The sequence below is a fragment of the Excalfactoria chinensis genome, chromosome 20 (assembly GCF_039878825.1).
Source record: "Excalfactoria chinensis isolate bCotChi1 chromosome 20, bCotChi1.hap2, whole genome shotgun sequence".
In the NCBI taxonomy this organism is placed as follows: Eukaryota; Metazoa; Chordata; class Aves; order Galliformes; family Phasianidae; genus Excalfactoria; species Excalfactoria chinensis.
The window spans coordinates 679,964-694,233 of record NC_092844.1 but is presented as its reverse complement, the minus strand read 5'-3'; the positions used below and the strand labels follow the sequence as shown (position 1 = coordinate 694,233).

At 55.8% G+C, this 14,270-nt stretch overlaps 1 protein-coding gene across 2 annotated transcripts; it reads left to right on the top strand.

The window, feature by feature from the left end:
• Positions 1–218: 218 nt before the first annotated feature.
• Positions 219–11,814, top strand: WNT4 (Wnt family member 4). 2 transcript variants are annotated; one of them, XM_072354399.1, is made up of 5 exons: positions 219–386; positions 8,385–8,620; positions 10,247–10,378; positions 10,667–10,809; positions 11,115–11,814. In XM_072354399.1, the coding sequence occupies exons 1-5, from the start codon at positions 310–312 to the stop codon at positions 11,580–11,582; spliced, it is 1,056 nt and encodes a 351-aa protein (XP_072210500.1). In that variant the 5' UTR covers positions 219–309; the 3' UTR covers positions 11,583–11,814. The 2 variants fall into 2 exon arrangements, with proteins under 2 accessions (XP_072210500.1, XP_072210499.1); XM_072354398.1 differs by lacking the exon at positions 219–386 and adding an exon at positions 1,454–1,716.
• The last annotated feature ends 2,456 nt before the right edge of the window (positions 11,815–14,270 follow it).

Here is a 14,270-nt window from a genome sequence, read left to right as displayed (position 1 = left end):
CCCCAGCGGCGGGACCCGCCCCAGTAGCAGCGATCTGGGGCCGCCCTCGGGACTGCCCCCGCCCCCGGCCCGCCCCCGGCCCTCCGCTCCATCCCGGGATGGGCCGGCCGAGCTGACAGTCGGGCTGGGCGGCCGCCGCGGGCGCATCCACCGGGCAGCGCCCGCCGCCGCCTGCCCCCACCTGCGGCGGCGGCTGCTCTGGGGGCTGCGGGTCGGGCGGGGGGCACCGCTCCGCACCGCACCGCACCGCACCGCTCCGCTCCGCACCGCACCGCACCATACCATACTATACCCCGCCTGCCCTCCAGGATGAGCCCGGAGTATTTCCTGCGCTCCTTGCTGCTCATCATCCTCGCCACCTTCTCGGCCAACGCCAGCAACTGGCTGTGAGTAGCCACGGGCAAAGGGGTCCTCCCGCCTCCTCCGGCACTTGTTGCTCTGCGGGGGCTGCCGAGCAGGTGCCGCCGGGGTCGGGCAGCATCACTCCGTTGCGGGGGACGGAGGTCGCAGTGCGCGGTCCCGGAGCCGCGGGGACGGGTGGTGCAGGTGGGTGCGGGGATGTCGGCTCTTGCCGGCTGTTCCAGCCTGGTTATAGGATAACTTGGTGGGCGCCGAAGCCCCCGTCCACCTTTTGTTCTTAAATTACTGATTTGGGCTGCGCTGGGAAAGTGAGGTCGGGCCGGCGGGTCGGAGCGGGGCCTGGGGCTTGGCCGGGTGCCCCATGGGGCCGACGGGGCCGGGAAGGACTTGGCAGGGAGCGGGAAGGCAAGCGGGGATCGTTCGGGTGCTGACCCCGGGGTCCTGCAGTAGGCAAAGTGCACACCCCAGCGCTCTGTCACCCTGCGGGGACACGGGGACTGCCGTGCATGTGGAGGAGCCGGGTGCCATCGGGAACGCGCTGAGCAAATGCTGAACTAACGTGGAAGGTAAACAGAGGAGGAAATAGTTCTGGAAAATTCCTGCCCGTTCACCGAGAGCTTCTTCTGGGGGAGACCCTTGGGACAGGAGGGATGGGGCATGACAGCACCTTCCATCGAAACACTGAACGAAGGCAATGTGTTTGCTCCGTTCATCCCATCTTTGGGGAGACGCTGTTTTCCCACTCCCACCATTGATGGCAAACTGAGAGTCAGTGCTCTCCCGGTGTGCGCAGAGAGGACCCGTGTTTGTGTCATGTCCTGCTCCCCCTCCCTGGTGTGGGCACGGTGTCCCCGGGGCCATAGGCACAACACGTCCCGGTGGTTCCCACCGTAGCCCATGAGCTCGAGGAGCGCTTCTGCATCCCGAGATGGCTCCTGTTGGCCGGAGGCTGCAGGAGGTGTGCTGATTTTGGAGGATGCTCCCTCCCTAAGGCTGGGAAGCACCGGGCTGGCGGCGTTCGTGCATCCCTCTGGTGGGAAAAGTGCTGCCCGTTGGTGTCCGCATGGGATGCGTGAAGCGCTCAGCCCGCCTCCCCCTCCTTCGCCAGATGGAGCGACTTGCACCCCGCGCGGCTCTGGCGGAGCGTGGGTGGATCGCAGCCGCTCTCGAGGTGGTCTTTAAGCTGTACGCGGGGAGCGGTGCGAGCGCTCCTCCCGCAGGGTCCGGACAGGGAAACACTCCCGGGGAGGGGAAGCGGCCGGCGAAGGGGGAACTGAGGTTAAGTGGCAGCGGCGAGGTCAGCGAGGAGCGGTGCGGCGGCGGAGATGGGGCTGTGCGCGGCCGCTCGTGCTCACGGTGCGTCGGGGTGGGCGCGGGGGGTTCGGCGGCGGGAGAGCGGAGGGCTCATTCCTGCCAACAGGGGAGGAAAAGCAGATCCATTTCAGCGCGTTGGAAGGAAAGGGTCAGCTTTTTTGTTTTGCTTTGTTTTTTTGATGTTCCAAATGTATCGTGATAAAAAGGATCGTCCCCCGCTCGGTGCTTTTCATCCTTCACCTTTAGGATTAAGACAATTCCCATTGTTTATCTCCTCACATCAAGAAACAAAGGCTGCCAGAGGCAATAAATGGAGTTAGAAGGAACCCAGGAGCGATCAGATATTCGAGGAATGAGTGCGCTTCGGCCGTCCTCGGGCTGGGCTCTGTCACGGCGCGGGGTCTGGCTGGAAGGTGCGTGGTGCTGGGCACGGGCTGCCGGGTACCTCCCCAGGTGCGCAGCTCTGTGCGGAGGCGGATGGCAGCGTGCGGGGAAGTTTGCTTTTCCAGAAACCTGCTGGATGGGTGATTAAGCTCGGGGTGCCTTTCACAAGACGAGACTTTTTCTAAAGCTCCTCCTGACCTGTCGGGACTCGCATTCCCTGAGTGCTTTGGAGACGCTACTTGCAACACCTGAGCTGAAGGTTCCCTGCCGTGGGCCCGGTGCCTTGCAAGGAAGCGGCAGGAGGGATCGCCGTGCTGCAGAGAGCTCTGCAATAGAAGCAGCTTTGCCAAATGTTTCCATTAAGCAGACCCAGATCCTTCTATCTGGCTGGGAAGTGAACCTCAGGTGTGTCTTCTCAGTGCCTGTGTTTGGGGAGTTGCTGTTTGGCTCTCTGCCTATCCGAAAAACCTCTCTGTCATCCAAACCGAAGTGATGCTCTTTTCTCTCCTTCTAATGACAGCCTCAGGCTTGCTTTTCCTCCTGCCTTTACAGGGCTCAGGGAGCCTTAAAGCTTTTCCTGCCAGCATGGAATTTGATGTTAAGTGAAGGACAGTGGTTGTTGCTCTGAGGTCTGTCTGGTTGTGTTGTACATAATGGGAAGGTCCCACTGGAGGAGTCCTGGGATGTGCTTCACACACGGGAAGAAGCTCAGCTATTCCCAAAGCACCTTTCATTTCACAGCCTCCATTCAGCTCTTGGACCTGCTGCTGTGTCTGTGGCAGTTTTGAGTTGCTTGAACCCGAGAGTCGATTCCCGTGTCTGAAAAGCACCAGTGACACGGGGGTCCTTCATGGGCAGGGCCCTTTTTGCTGTGTTTTCTAGGAGTCGCTGCAGCCTCTCTCCCTTTTCCTGCTGTTACACATCTAAAAGTGGCTTTGGAGGAGGCTCAAAGCAGGGTGTGCCACCGGCAGCTCCATCTACCCCCTATTTACAGGGGTTTAAAACTTCCATCTGTGCTTCAGACTCAGTTTAAAGGGCCAGGAGCACAGCTGGGCTTTTAAAAGCCTTGAAGACCTTGCAAGAGTCCAAACAAGTCTGGATAACAGCAACTGCTTCCGAGGGTTGGAGAGAGGGATGAAAAGATTTGGGGTTTTAGGGGCTGCCATTCATTTAAGCATGCCAAGGTGTTCCACAAACCCCAACTCAGTGCTCACCTTGCTGGGGAGCAGCCTGTGCAGACCTCAGCTCCGACGTTGTGTTGCTTTGTGTCAACGTGCAATGTAAGGGATGTAGGAGAAGCAGACCCAGGTCCTCCGCTTGCATCCCTCTGATCTTAAGCCAGGCTCCATTTTTAAGACGAATCTCCCCAGCTTTGACAGCGGGGAGTTCACTTCACCCCCACCCTGCTTCAGTCCCATTTCGTGCAGGATTCTTCACATTGTCATTGTGACTCTCCCATTTCCCACCCAGTGAGGAACCGGTCCAGCATTTCCCCTCAGGTGCCCCGCGGCCTCAGCACCATTCAGCAGGTGCAGGTAGCTCCAGGGTATGTCTGCACCCGCAGATCCCTGCTCCCCTCCCTGCAATCTTATTTTCAGTGCAAAGACTGCACCAGGATGACTCCCAGGTCACATCTGCTTTGGCAGAGTTGCTCAGATTAGGCCCAATGGAGAATTTCTTTGCTCTCAGCTCCTTTGCTCACCCTGGGGATGCTGCATGCTTAGGGCTTCCCTGCCTGTGGTTTGAGCTCAGCTATGAAAACAGATGGCTTTAAGGACTGCATCCTGCAGAGGAAAGGCCTTTGCAAATCCTGGTGCTGAACTTCCATCCAGTGTAGCTTGTCTCTGAGCTCAGGGCAGGAGGGATCAATGCTCCCTGGCTCCTCACTGATGAAAGCATTTTCCTTTCCCCAGTGAAGCCTTAAATAAAAATATACCCTCATACAGAGTAGCAGAGGTTTATCCAAGGGAGGGTGGACATGGCGTGGTTCTATCTCACTCACGTTGCAGGTCATGCAAGGACAGGATCTGCTCAGCTCCAAACACGAGCAATGGAGAGAAGCAGATTTCTTCTTTTTGCACTGTTTGGTGGTGACTCCATGAGTCAGAAGATTTTCGCACTGCAGTGACAAATGCTTGCATTGCGCTGCTGGGAGCTGTTGTCTTCCCAATTAACTCATCCTTCTAGATGGAAAGAATTGCATTGCAGCCACGGATTTGGGCTTTCTTCAAATGGGAAATTGCTGAGCAACCCCTGGAGGTCAGCAGTTTGCGGGAGGTTCTTCTATATTTCCTTATAAATGCTGCAGGCTCTCACAGCACCTCTTTTTTCTCTTAAAACAAAGCTTGGAAGCATTGCAAACCCACAGAAATGGTGCTTCCCAAGGCTGGGTGGAGGGCAGGCGGTGCTCTGGGTGCCAGGAGCAGATCTCCTCCAGCCCTGGGATTCAGCTCCCGTTGCTGCAGGTGAGCCCGAATGCATCCCTCCAGCACAGAGCGGCTGCGGTGTGCAGCTGGGAAGGTGCCGTGCAGGATCTGCCTGGCTCAGCAGAACTGGAGCCAGTATTGTGCTTTCACAAAATTACTCAGGGTGGTTGGAGGGGTGGAAGGGGGGGGGAAGAATTAATTGAATCTCTTGGCCAATGGAAAGCGGCCCAGGGTCTGTTGGAAGTTGGGTGAGATCAAACCAGTCCCGCAGAAGGTTCCTCTCTCTGCATGTTTGCAAATTCCAATTGAAATGAAAAACTCATCAGAATTTCTCCAACCCAGGTGTAGCCCCGAGCGCTGCACCGGGGGAATTCCCATGTCGCTCAGCCCCATGGCTTGCACTTGCCTCCTCTTGCAGCCATTCCTTCTGCTGAACTCGAGCAAAGGAAGATGTGTGAAAGGATGTTTTCTGCACATCCGAAGTTGGGGTAGGGGGGCTATGGGGGGAGGGGCAAAGTTTGAGCATTTGAGGGTCGTTTTGTGCTGCGTGCCCCAGCTTGGGCAGGGGGACGCTGCCTCCTGATGGGACACTGCTCTGGCAGCTGGAGGTGGGGATTAGGGTGTGAGAAACATGGTTTTAATCCAGAGATGAGATATGTACAACCAAGCTGGAGAGCTGCTTTTCTGCCAGGGAAGAAACAGACAGGCCTTCGGATGACGACACTGCGCATCGTGGTTTACATTTACAAGCAAAGGAGAGGAAGGACATCTAATCCCAGAGTGGGGTGGCCAGGCTGGGAGGGACGTGTCATGTTGTAGGGCTGTCAGCTGGACCAGTTACTCCCCATATTGCAGCTCTCCAGCAGGCCCATGCCCAGGGTGCAGGACCAACGAGCTCTTTTCTTACTTTCTTTCCCCTTCCCTTTTTTTTTTTTGCCTTTGCTTAGCCTGGAACATCCCGTTTGGGACCTTAGGCTGGCAGGTATCCCCATGAGTTAGGGTGTTTGCTGAAGAGAGTGAACCTTCTGAGCTCATCTCAGCATCTCTGATAGGGGACTGCAGTGAGTGACCCCACCTGGCTGACAGGAAAGTATTCCCAAACTGAGAAAACATGAGGAATTTTCACATTTGAAACTCTGGGATATCTGGTGCATCTTTCCTGAACCACCTCTATGGAGGATCAATCCGTGACTCCAATTTGCCCACCTCCCCATGGCAGGGAATTCCCTCCATTGATTCCCTCCACTCCTTCTGGCTCTACCTACCAACCCCCATGGCAAAAATTATCATCATTCTTTGTATTTAAGTAGGGCTTTTTCGCCTCTTCAGATCTCCTGGGATTCGAGGTTTCCCTCTTTGCCATCTCGCAGAGTGGATCAACTGCAAATACTCCAATTATGGGACTTCAACCTTGATCCGCTCGCTGCGGATGGAAAAAAAGGAAGGGCTTTCTGTCGGTTTTGTGTTAAGTCAGTGATTTTTAATAAAAGGGAGCTTGTTCTGTGAGTGACTTGTCTGGATGTGAAGGCAGGAGAAAAGAAATACAAATGTGATGATGAAGCAAGAAGACAAGACTTGAACGAATGGCTTGGGCAGCAGCTCGCACCCTTGAAACATTCTTTGCCCAGTCTTGGAAAGGAAAGGAAATATGCCATTATTTGGGTTTATTTTTTTCCGCCAGCAGGACTGTTCTGAAGCTGCCTGTGAGACTTGAGTCCTAATCCAGGGCTCTGCACTGCAGGGAAATCAAGGTGGGCTCCCCTCTACAGCGAGACCTTGCTGAGGGCAGCTTAGGTTTGGTTTGCTCTTGTGCCAGTCTTGATCTAGAAGAAAGGCTTTCTCTGTGGTTTCTACTACCTCAGCTGAGGAAAACAAAGCTTGGATCAATGTCCTTATTAAGGACCAGGCAAAGTGCTGGAATGGGGCTTCCGTGGTGACCCTGGAGTGCTGGGTGCGGTGCCTTGCTTGAGCTCCCCAGCACCGAGGGACTCTGTGCACTGCAGACTGGGAGCATCTCTGAGGAGGAATGGTGGGGGAGAGAGACTAGGAATTGTTCTGGACAACTTCACCTTATTTCCTTGCCTTGCAAAACAAATTACCAGACCTGCTCTTGGGGAGCTGTATCCATCTTTGAAGCATCGTTGTCCTTTGTTTTATCATCCCAAATACCATTACATGCTCTCTGGGGAGGTGTCTTATCAGGCGCATCTACTTGGAAAGGCTTGAAAGGCTCCTGTCACACTTCTCTTCATGTGTGCTTTGAATTTATAGCTCCTCATCGCCTGAAGAATCCCACTGAGCTGGGAAATATATGAGAAAAGGAGATGGTGCCTCCCTCCAAAGCAGAGCTGAAGTCAACGTGGCCATTCCACCTGTGGCTCAACACTGGAGGCAGTTTTCTTGTTTTCCAGGCTCCAAGTTGACCACTCGACCTGCAGTGCCTTAGGATAACTCTGATTGCTTTGGTGTTCATCAGCTTCCCCATGCACCAACTGAAATGATAGCCCTTTTCCCTCCCATCCAGCTGTTGTGGGCCCAGCATCCAATATCTTGAATGATCCCAAGGGAGGTTTGCTGCCGTCTTCTTGGTCCATGCAGCTCATCTTCTGCAAGCAAACTGAGCCCTTGGAGGAGCTGAAGGCCTTGGGCAAAGATGCTTAGCTGGTATAAAGGCTAGAAAAGAGCTTGGCTCTGAAACCACAGCTGCCTGCCACTTCCCACTGTCCGAGCAGCATTGCATCAAGTGACCTCCATGCATGAGGAAAGCTGGATGCTTCTGACAGCCAGCCATGCAGACTCCCCACGGACACTGCAAGCCAACCCTGCTTTCTCACCATCTCTATAAGCACGAAACCAAGCTGGTGAATAATTCTGCTGATGCACAGGAGAGAAAATCCTGCTTTCTCCTCCTGGGGCAGGCTGGCACAGCTAATGGGAGGAAGAGGCTGTGACAACTGGATCTTGTGGCTGAAGTCAGCAGATCTGACCCCTGGGACACATGGGAACGGGCAGGAAGCAGGAGCCACTTTTGAATGGTCACTTCTCAGAGGCAAGCAGTGCTTCAAAGACAAAATCCTTCACAGGATGTCGTAACTCAGAGGAGGAGGAAAAAAACAAGCAAACAAAAAACCCACAAGTTCTGTAGGGCTGGGAAAGGCAGAGTCGAGGAATGAGGCTTCCGAAAAGCCTCCGCTTGGTGCTCCCATCACTCAGGGCTGATGAGGCGATGCTGTGAGCTTCCCTTTAAAAGGGGCAGCTCTCTGCATGCCCTGCAGGGATGGGGCAGTGCTCACCTCAGTGCAGTCCCATAACCTGCCACGTCAGCTCACACCTGGCACCCAGTGCACGTGGTTTTGCCCCTCCCCGCTCCAAGCCCTGCTTGAACCCCCATTGACAGAGAGCTGGCAGCTCCTGGGGGCCGGACTGGCGTGCTAAAAGCAGGTTTGGTGATGGAAGTGGTTTGGAGGGTGATGTTTGTCAGCGATGAGTGTGGGAGCTGTGTGGCAGCTGGAGCTGGCAGCAGAGCGGCTGTCCTGCTTGTTTTGGCTGACTTCAGAGACCTCTGGCTTTTCCTAGTAGCGCTTGGATGTGCCGGTACTCAGGAGACCTGACCGGGCACATTCAGACAACACTGAAAATATCCTCCATGCAGGCAACAGAGGCAAAGGGGAGCCAGCAGCTGGGCTCCCAGAGAGGCAGGGGATGAGGCTGCAGAGGGGCTGCCTGTTTTCCTTGGGCTTGCTGTCTGCCATGCAGAAATGCAAACTGTGGAGGCACACTTTGCAGGCTACCCAGGTGTGCAGCGGTTCTCAGCTACACAGGGGATGACAGGTTGGGTCTCCTCACTGTGCCCCTGCGCTCCCCATCCCTTACCTCCTAACAGCTGTGTTCTCACGGCAGGTACCTGGCGAAGCTGTCTTCAGTGGGGAGCATCTCTGAGGAGGAGACCTGTGAGAAGCTGAAGGGCTTGATCCAGCGCCAGGTGCAGATGTGCAAACGGAACCTGGAGGTGATGGACTCGGTGCGGCGCGGGGCCCAGCTGGCCATCGAGGAGTGCCAGTACCAATTCCGCAACCGCCGCTGGAACTGCTCCACGCTGGACACCCTGCCTGTCTTTGGCAAGGTGGTAACACAAGGTGAGATTGGGTTGGAAGGGACCTTATGCATCATCCAGCCCCAAGCTCTGCCATGGGCTGGTTGTCTCCCACCAGATGAGGTTGCCCAGGGCCCCATCCAGCCTGGCACTGAGCACATCCAGGGAAGAGGCAAGAATTTCTTCCCAATGTCAAATATAAACCTACCATCTCTTAGTTCAAAACCATTTCCCCTTGTCCTGTAACTATCTGCCCCTGTAAAAAAGGCACTCTCCCCTTTCCATGAGCTCCCTTTGAATACCAGAGGTCTCCTGGAGCCTTCCCTTCTGCAGGCTGAATGCCCCAGCTCCTCATCCTGCATCCATAGGTGCTGGATGTACTGAGCAGCGCCGAAGCGGTGACTGCTGCCAAGCAGAGCAGCTCTCATGTGAGGACAGCCCTCTGCCGCCCAGCCAGAGTAAAACACAGCGCGGCCGGACCCTCCGAAGAGCAGTGAAGATTTATGGCCAAGCCCCACAACCCAGCCTGGGTTCAGGCATCCCGGGGGTCCAAACCCTGCCATGGTGCAGAGATGGAGGGGAAGGTTCCTTCCACCCCCAGAGAGCGGCATTCCCTCCCTTGGGGTGCCACTCTTCCCATCCCACAGAACACAGGCCGTGGCTGCCCCCAGCTCCCTGTTTGACTTTCCTCCCCTCCACACACAGGGGTGAAGATCTCTTTCTTGTGAAGGTTCAGGACTGGAAATACCAGAAATACCAGAAACTAAAAGTCGCCTCTTTTTAGTCAGCCACAGCGCAAAACCGACCAACACGATCCTACTATTAACCTCGATTAACTTGGAGGCGGTTCAGGCCCAGTGCCGGCTGGGCCCTCCCCAGCCACTGCTGCTTGGCCACCAAAGTCTGGGCTGCGACCACCAAAGTAGCTGCCCTCTGCCCGACCGGCGAGCCACCCCCTACCTTGAAACAGCCCTAGCATACCCCAAATGCCAGCCCTGCTTCTTTGGAGCCGGAGGGGCCGTGTCCTCAGCCACCCTCGACCTCAGAGGACGGTGGGGATTTGGGTTTTGCAAGAGCTGACGGCCGCGGTCCCTGGCCGAGCCGCCCGCGTGTTTGCGTCCAGATTTCTCCCCCTTCTCAAATGGGCTCTTTGTGCCCCCGTGCAGGTGGGCACAGGAATGTCCTGCTGTGCCCGGGGGGCTCTGCAGAGCGCTTTGTGTTGCCGTTTTGGAGGTGCTTGGAGAGACGGGGTGCTGCGTGATGATGCCACGGATCTGCAGCTGCACGGAGTGATCCCCAGTTTGGTTGAGGAAATAGGACATTTTTGGATGCAGGAGGGGTTTTACAGCAGCCCTACAAGCACCATGAGAGCTCCCCCCATGTTGCAATACAGCTTTTGCATCCTTCCTGCTGCTGCGTTATGACCTTGCCCATCACATCCATGTGCTGCCAGCTCTGTCACTATTGCAAGCAGCGTGTGATGTCTGCTGGTCTGGGCTTGGCACCAAACAAATACATCTTGCCATACTTGGATCATGACAGGGAGGCGGGGAGGATGATCGTGCTGCATGGGGCACCCCAAATGCGGGGGGTGGGCAGGTAGAGCAGCCCACCTGGGTGCACAAAAAACCCTCGGGCTTCCTGCCACCTTTTTCCACTGTTGTTGCAGGGACGCGAGAGGCAGCGTTTGTCTACGCCATCTCTTCAGCAGGGGTGGCCTTCGCCGTGACCCGAGCGTGCAGCAGTGGTGAGCTGGACAAGTGTGGATGCGACCGCACGGTGCAAGGTGGCAGCCCGCAGGGTGAGCTTGCAAAGCAGGGATAACGTGATGCACAAAAATGCCCGTCCTCCAGGGCCACCCTTTAGAGAAAGGGCAAAAATGTATATATAAAAATGTGTTTTAAAGCCTACTGATAGTCCATGTAAGTGCTTCAGAAAATGTACCGGGGAGAATAGCTCAGGGGGTACGTTGTTCCCCCATCCCGTGGCCATGGGGAGAAAGACAGACAGGGCAGATGAGCAGTGTTTTAGCAAGAGTTGGGCTGAGGAGGGTGAACTTCATCTGTCCCATCCTTGCACTGTGCCTTAGGCTTCCAGTGGTCTGGCTGCTCCGATAACATTGCCTACGGCGTGGCCTTCTCACAGTCCTTTGTCGATGTCAGGGAGAGGAGCAAAGGGGCATCTTCCAACAGAGCGCTGATGAACCTGCACAACAACGAGGCAGGACGGAAGGTAACGGATGGGGGTCTGCATGGGGTCTGCAGTCACTGCTGCATCAGGGTCACAGGGCGGGGGGTTGGGTTAGGGGAAGGCTGTGCCCCAGAGAGCAGTGGGCACGGCCCCTCAATGGAAGTGCTGGGACACTCAGCCACAGGGATTGGGATTGGGAGGTGCTGTGTGCAGCCAGGGGTTGGGTTTGGGGATCTGTGTGGGTCGCTTCCAACTCAGGGTGTTGTTTGGTGCTGTTACTCCATGTCCCACCCCGCACCCGTCGCGCACTCACCACCCCATCTTGTTTCTCCACTGTGCTCCTTCAGGCCATCCTGAACAACATGCGGGTGGAGTGCAAGTGTCACGGCGTGTCAGGCTCGTGTGAGTTCAAGACGTGCTGGAAAGCCATGCCGCCCTTCCGCAAAGTGGGCAACGTGCTGAAGGAGAAATTCGACGGCGCCACCGAGGTGGAGCAGAGCGAGATCGGCTCCACCAAAGTGCTGGTGCCGAAAAACTCCCAGTTCAAACCACACACGGACGAGGATCTCGTCTACCTGGACTCCAGTCCTGACTTCTGTGACCACGACCTCAAGAACGGGGTGCTGGGCACCAGCGGCCGGCAGTGCAACAAGACCTCCAAGGCCATCGATGGCTGCGAGCTCATGTGCTGCGGTCGGGGCTTCCATACGGACGAAGTGGAGGTGGTGGAAAGGTGCAGCTGTAAATTCCACTGGTGCTGCTCTGTCAAGTGCAAACCCTGCCATCGGGTGGTGGAAATCCACACGTGCCGGTGATGCACGGAGGGGAGCAGCCGTCCTTTCCCTTCTCTAACTGACCCTGCTTCTCTCTTGCCCCATGGCCAGGACTGAGGAAGTGACCCAGACACTGCAGGGAGAGCACAGCTCTATACAGAGACAGAGCCCCGGAGGAAGAGATTTTAAAAGAAAGGAGCAAAAAAATATATATATTTAAAGTTTAAAAAGAAAAAAAAAAAAAACAAGAAAAAAAAAACCAACTCCCCCCCCCAAAAAAAAAAAGCAATCGTTGTTATTTTTTATTCTGGTCGGTTTGCTTATTTATTGCTGAAGCCAGAGCAGGGACGTGCCTGACCTCACAGCTGGCAGGGATCTGCCTGCCCTCATCGGATGCTCCACGCTGACCCCAACGCATTGCAAACGGGAGATGGTTAAACCTGAGGCTGAGTAGCATTAGGCGCCGGGTATCTTCTGTCACAATCGTTTGTATTTGTTACAGGCTTGTGTTAAGCATCCCAGAGCACGGCTGGGAGGTGATGGAGCACAGCCAGGACGCGCAGCTGTGAGTGCTGCAGAGGATAGGGAGATAGGGACGGGGTGGCACTGTCTGTGGGTGTTAATCGCAATGCAGGGAGAGCCCATCCAGGGCTGTCAGTGGACAGAGCGTGCACGTACAGAGCCTCAGGGATGCTCTGAGGCCTCCTGGGCACTGACGAGCTGTTGGAGCGGCTCTGGCAGCTGCTGTGATTTACAGAAGCTCCTCGGCAGCTGCCTGGGCTGTCAAGGGACATGATGTTCCCACTTTGCTCCCCGTCCCCTTGCAAAGCCCTTTACCTCCCAACCTCAGCATCTTGCTGGTGCAAAGGGAGTGCAGCAGGGTACCTGCAATCCAAGGACAGGCTGGGAGATGGAAGGAAATCCCAGGGGATTCCTTTTCCTTCTTTCCATAGCCTTGCTCACCATCATCCCACGGCCAGCTCTCCTCCTCCTCTTCCTCCACGTGATCTCCCCAGGGGCCATTCTGCACACCCAGTGAGGGCTCCAGGGGATAAGATGATACACAGCCCGTCCCCATCCCAGTCACTAGTGAGGAGAGCAGAAGTATAAATGGGAGCAATTGCTGGGATGGGAAGATGTGCCATCCCTCTCCACACAGCCTGGTCTGCAGCAGTGCCATGAGGATAACGTGCTGTCCTACCCGCTCCCACTTCCCCTCTGCCTGGGATCGGGTTAGCATAGAGCCCTTGCTGCTGGGCTGCAGGACGAAGTATGTGGAGAACTAATAAGCAGTGGGGCACTGTGAGGGGAGGTGGAAATTGAACCAGTTTCTCTCTTCCCTCACGCAGTTGTCTGAGAGTTGAGAGGCAGAAGGGAGCAAAGAAAAACCCCAAATTGGCACCTCAAGCCAAGAGGAACGTCTGCGAGGAGCTGGTGTGGGATGGCACTGCTTTCACTGAGCAGTACTGCGTGAGTGGGAGCTCCACACCTGGAGATGGCCCGTTCCACTCTGGTCCAGAAGAGCTCAGGGTTGTGGCCATCGCCGTCTGGGCTGGGGGTCCTCACAAACCTGTGGGCTTATTTTTATTCCCTGCTAGAGAAGGGGAAAGGTTAGGGGAACACGCAGACATCCATTAAATCCTGTCTGTGCTGTGGCAGTGATGGGCTGGGGGAGAGCCTGTGGTCGCTGGAAGGTCTCCAGACAGCGTCCGGCTGGAAGGCTTCTGACAACTGACTTGATGCAGCAGTGGCTGTGGCTCTGGGGCCAAGCCGCGTGCCTGGAGCAGGGCCCTGCTGTCTCCCCCCACACCGTGGGACAAGGGAGGCCAGCACCAAGGGACCTGATGTCCCCCAGCTCCCAAAACCTTCAGCAAAGGGCACCAGGAGGTGACGACCCCAATCCAGAGCTGCCATGTGTTGAGCCACTTCCATCTTGAGCTCAGAGCAGCATCAAACAGGCTCGCCTCTCTCACCTTGGCCAAGGGCAGAGCACTGAGCCCCCAGCAGGGATCTGAGCTGCACTCCCCCTCTCCATCTCCTTAGGTCCCAAGGCTGCAAGTTCTCAAGTACCTTGGAGACTGTTCTTCCTCTTTCCAGTTCATGCAGAGGAGGCCACAGACCTCAGGCCACTAGCCAAGCGTTCTGCTCCTTGTCCATCTAGGATGAGGGCCAAAGCTGAACAAGACAATCCAGATCAGCGTGTAGATAATTGCTGCACATATGGGATTTTTTTTTTTCAAGCTGCTATGAAAGCTGAGCCCTGTAAATGTCACCCAGAGATAGCCTGGCTCTGCAGCTCTCTGGCTCTTCTCATAACTGTAAATTTCGGGGAGGGAAGGGAAATGCCTTTTTTCATATTGACTTTGTCTATTAAATAATGAGTTTGTGCTGAATTAGCCATGGGGTTTTCTTTCCTTAGCAGTCAGGCTCCTCTGGGCTCTCAGGAGCCCTCAGCTCAAAGGAGAGCTGCCCACAAGGTGCTCCCAGCAGTGCATAGGGGGCACTGAGTCCCATCCCCTCCCCAGCCCGAGGACCATTTAATTCCCCCACAACTCCCAGCATAGTGGTGGAACAGAGGTGTGCTTCACCCCACACTGAAACAAGGCACAAAGAGCTGCCAGCTCAATTGTGACCTTGGATGGAGCCTCTTGCGGGGCTGTGCCATCTCTCTCCTCTACATACAACCATAGAATCACTGAGGTTGGAGAAGACCTCCAAGTCCAGCTGACA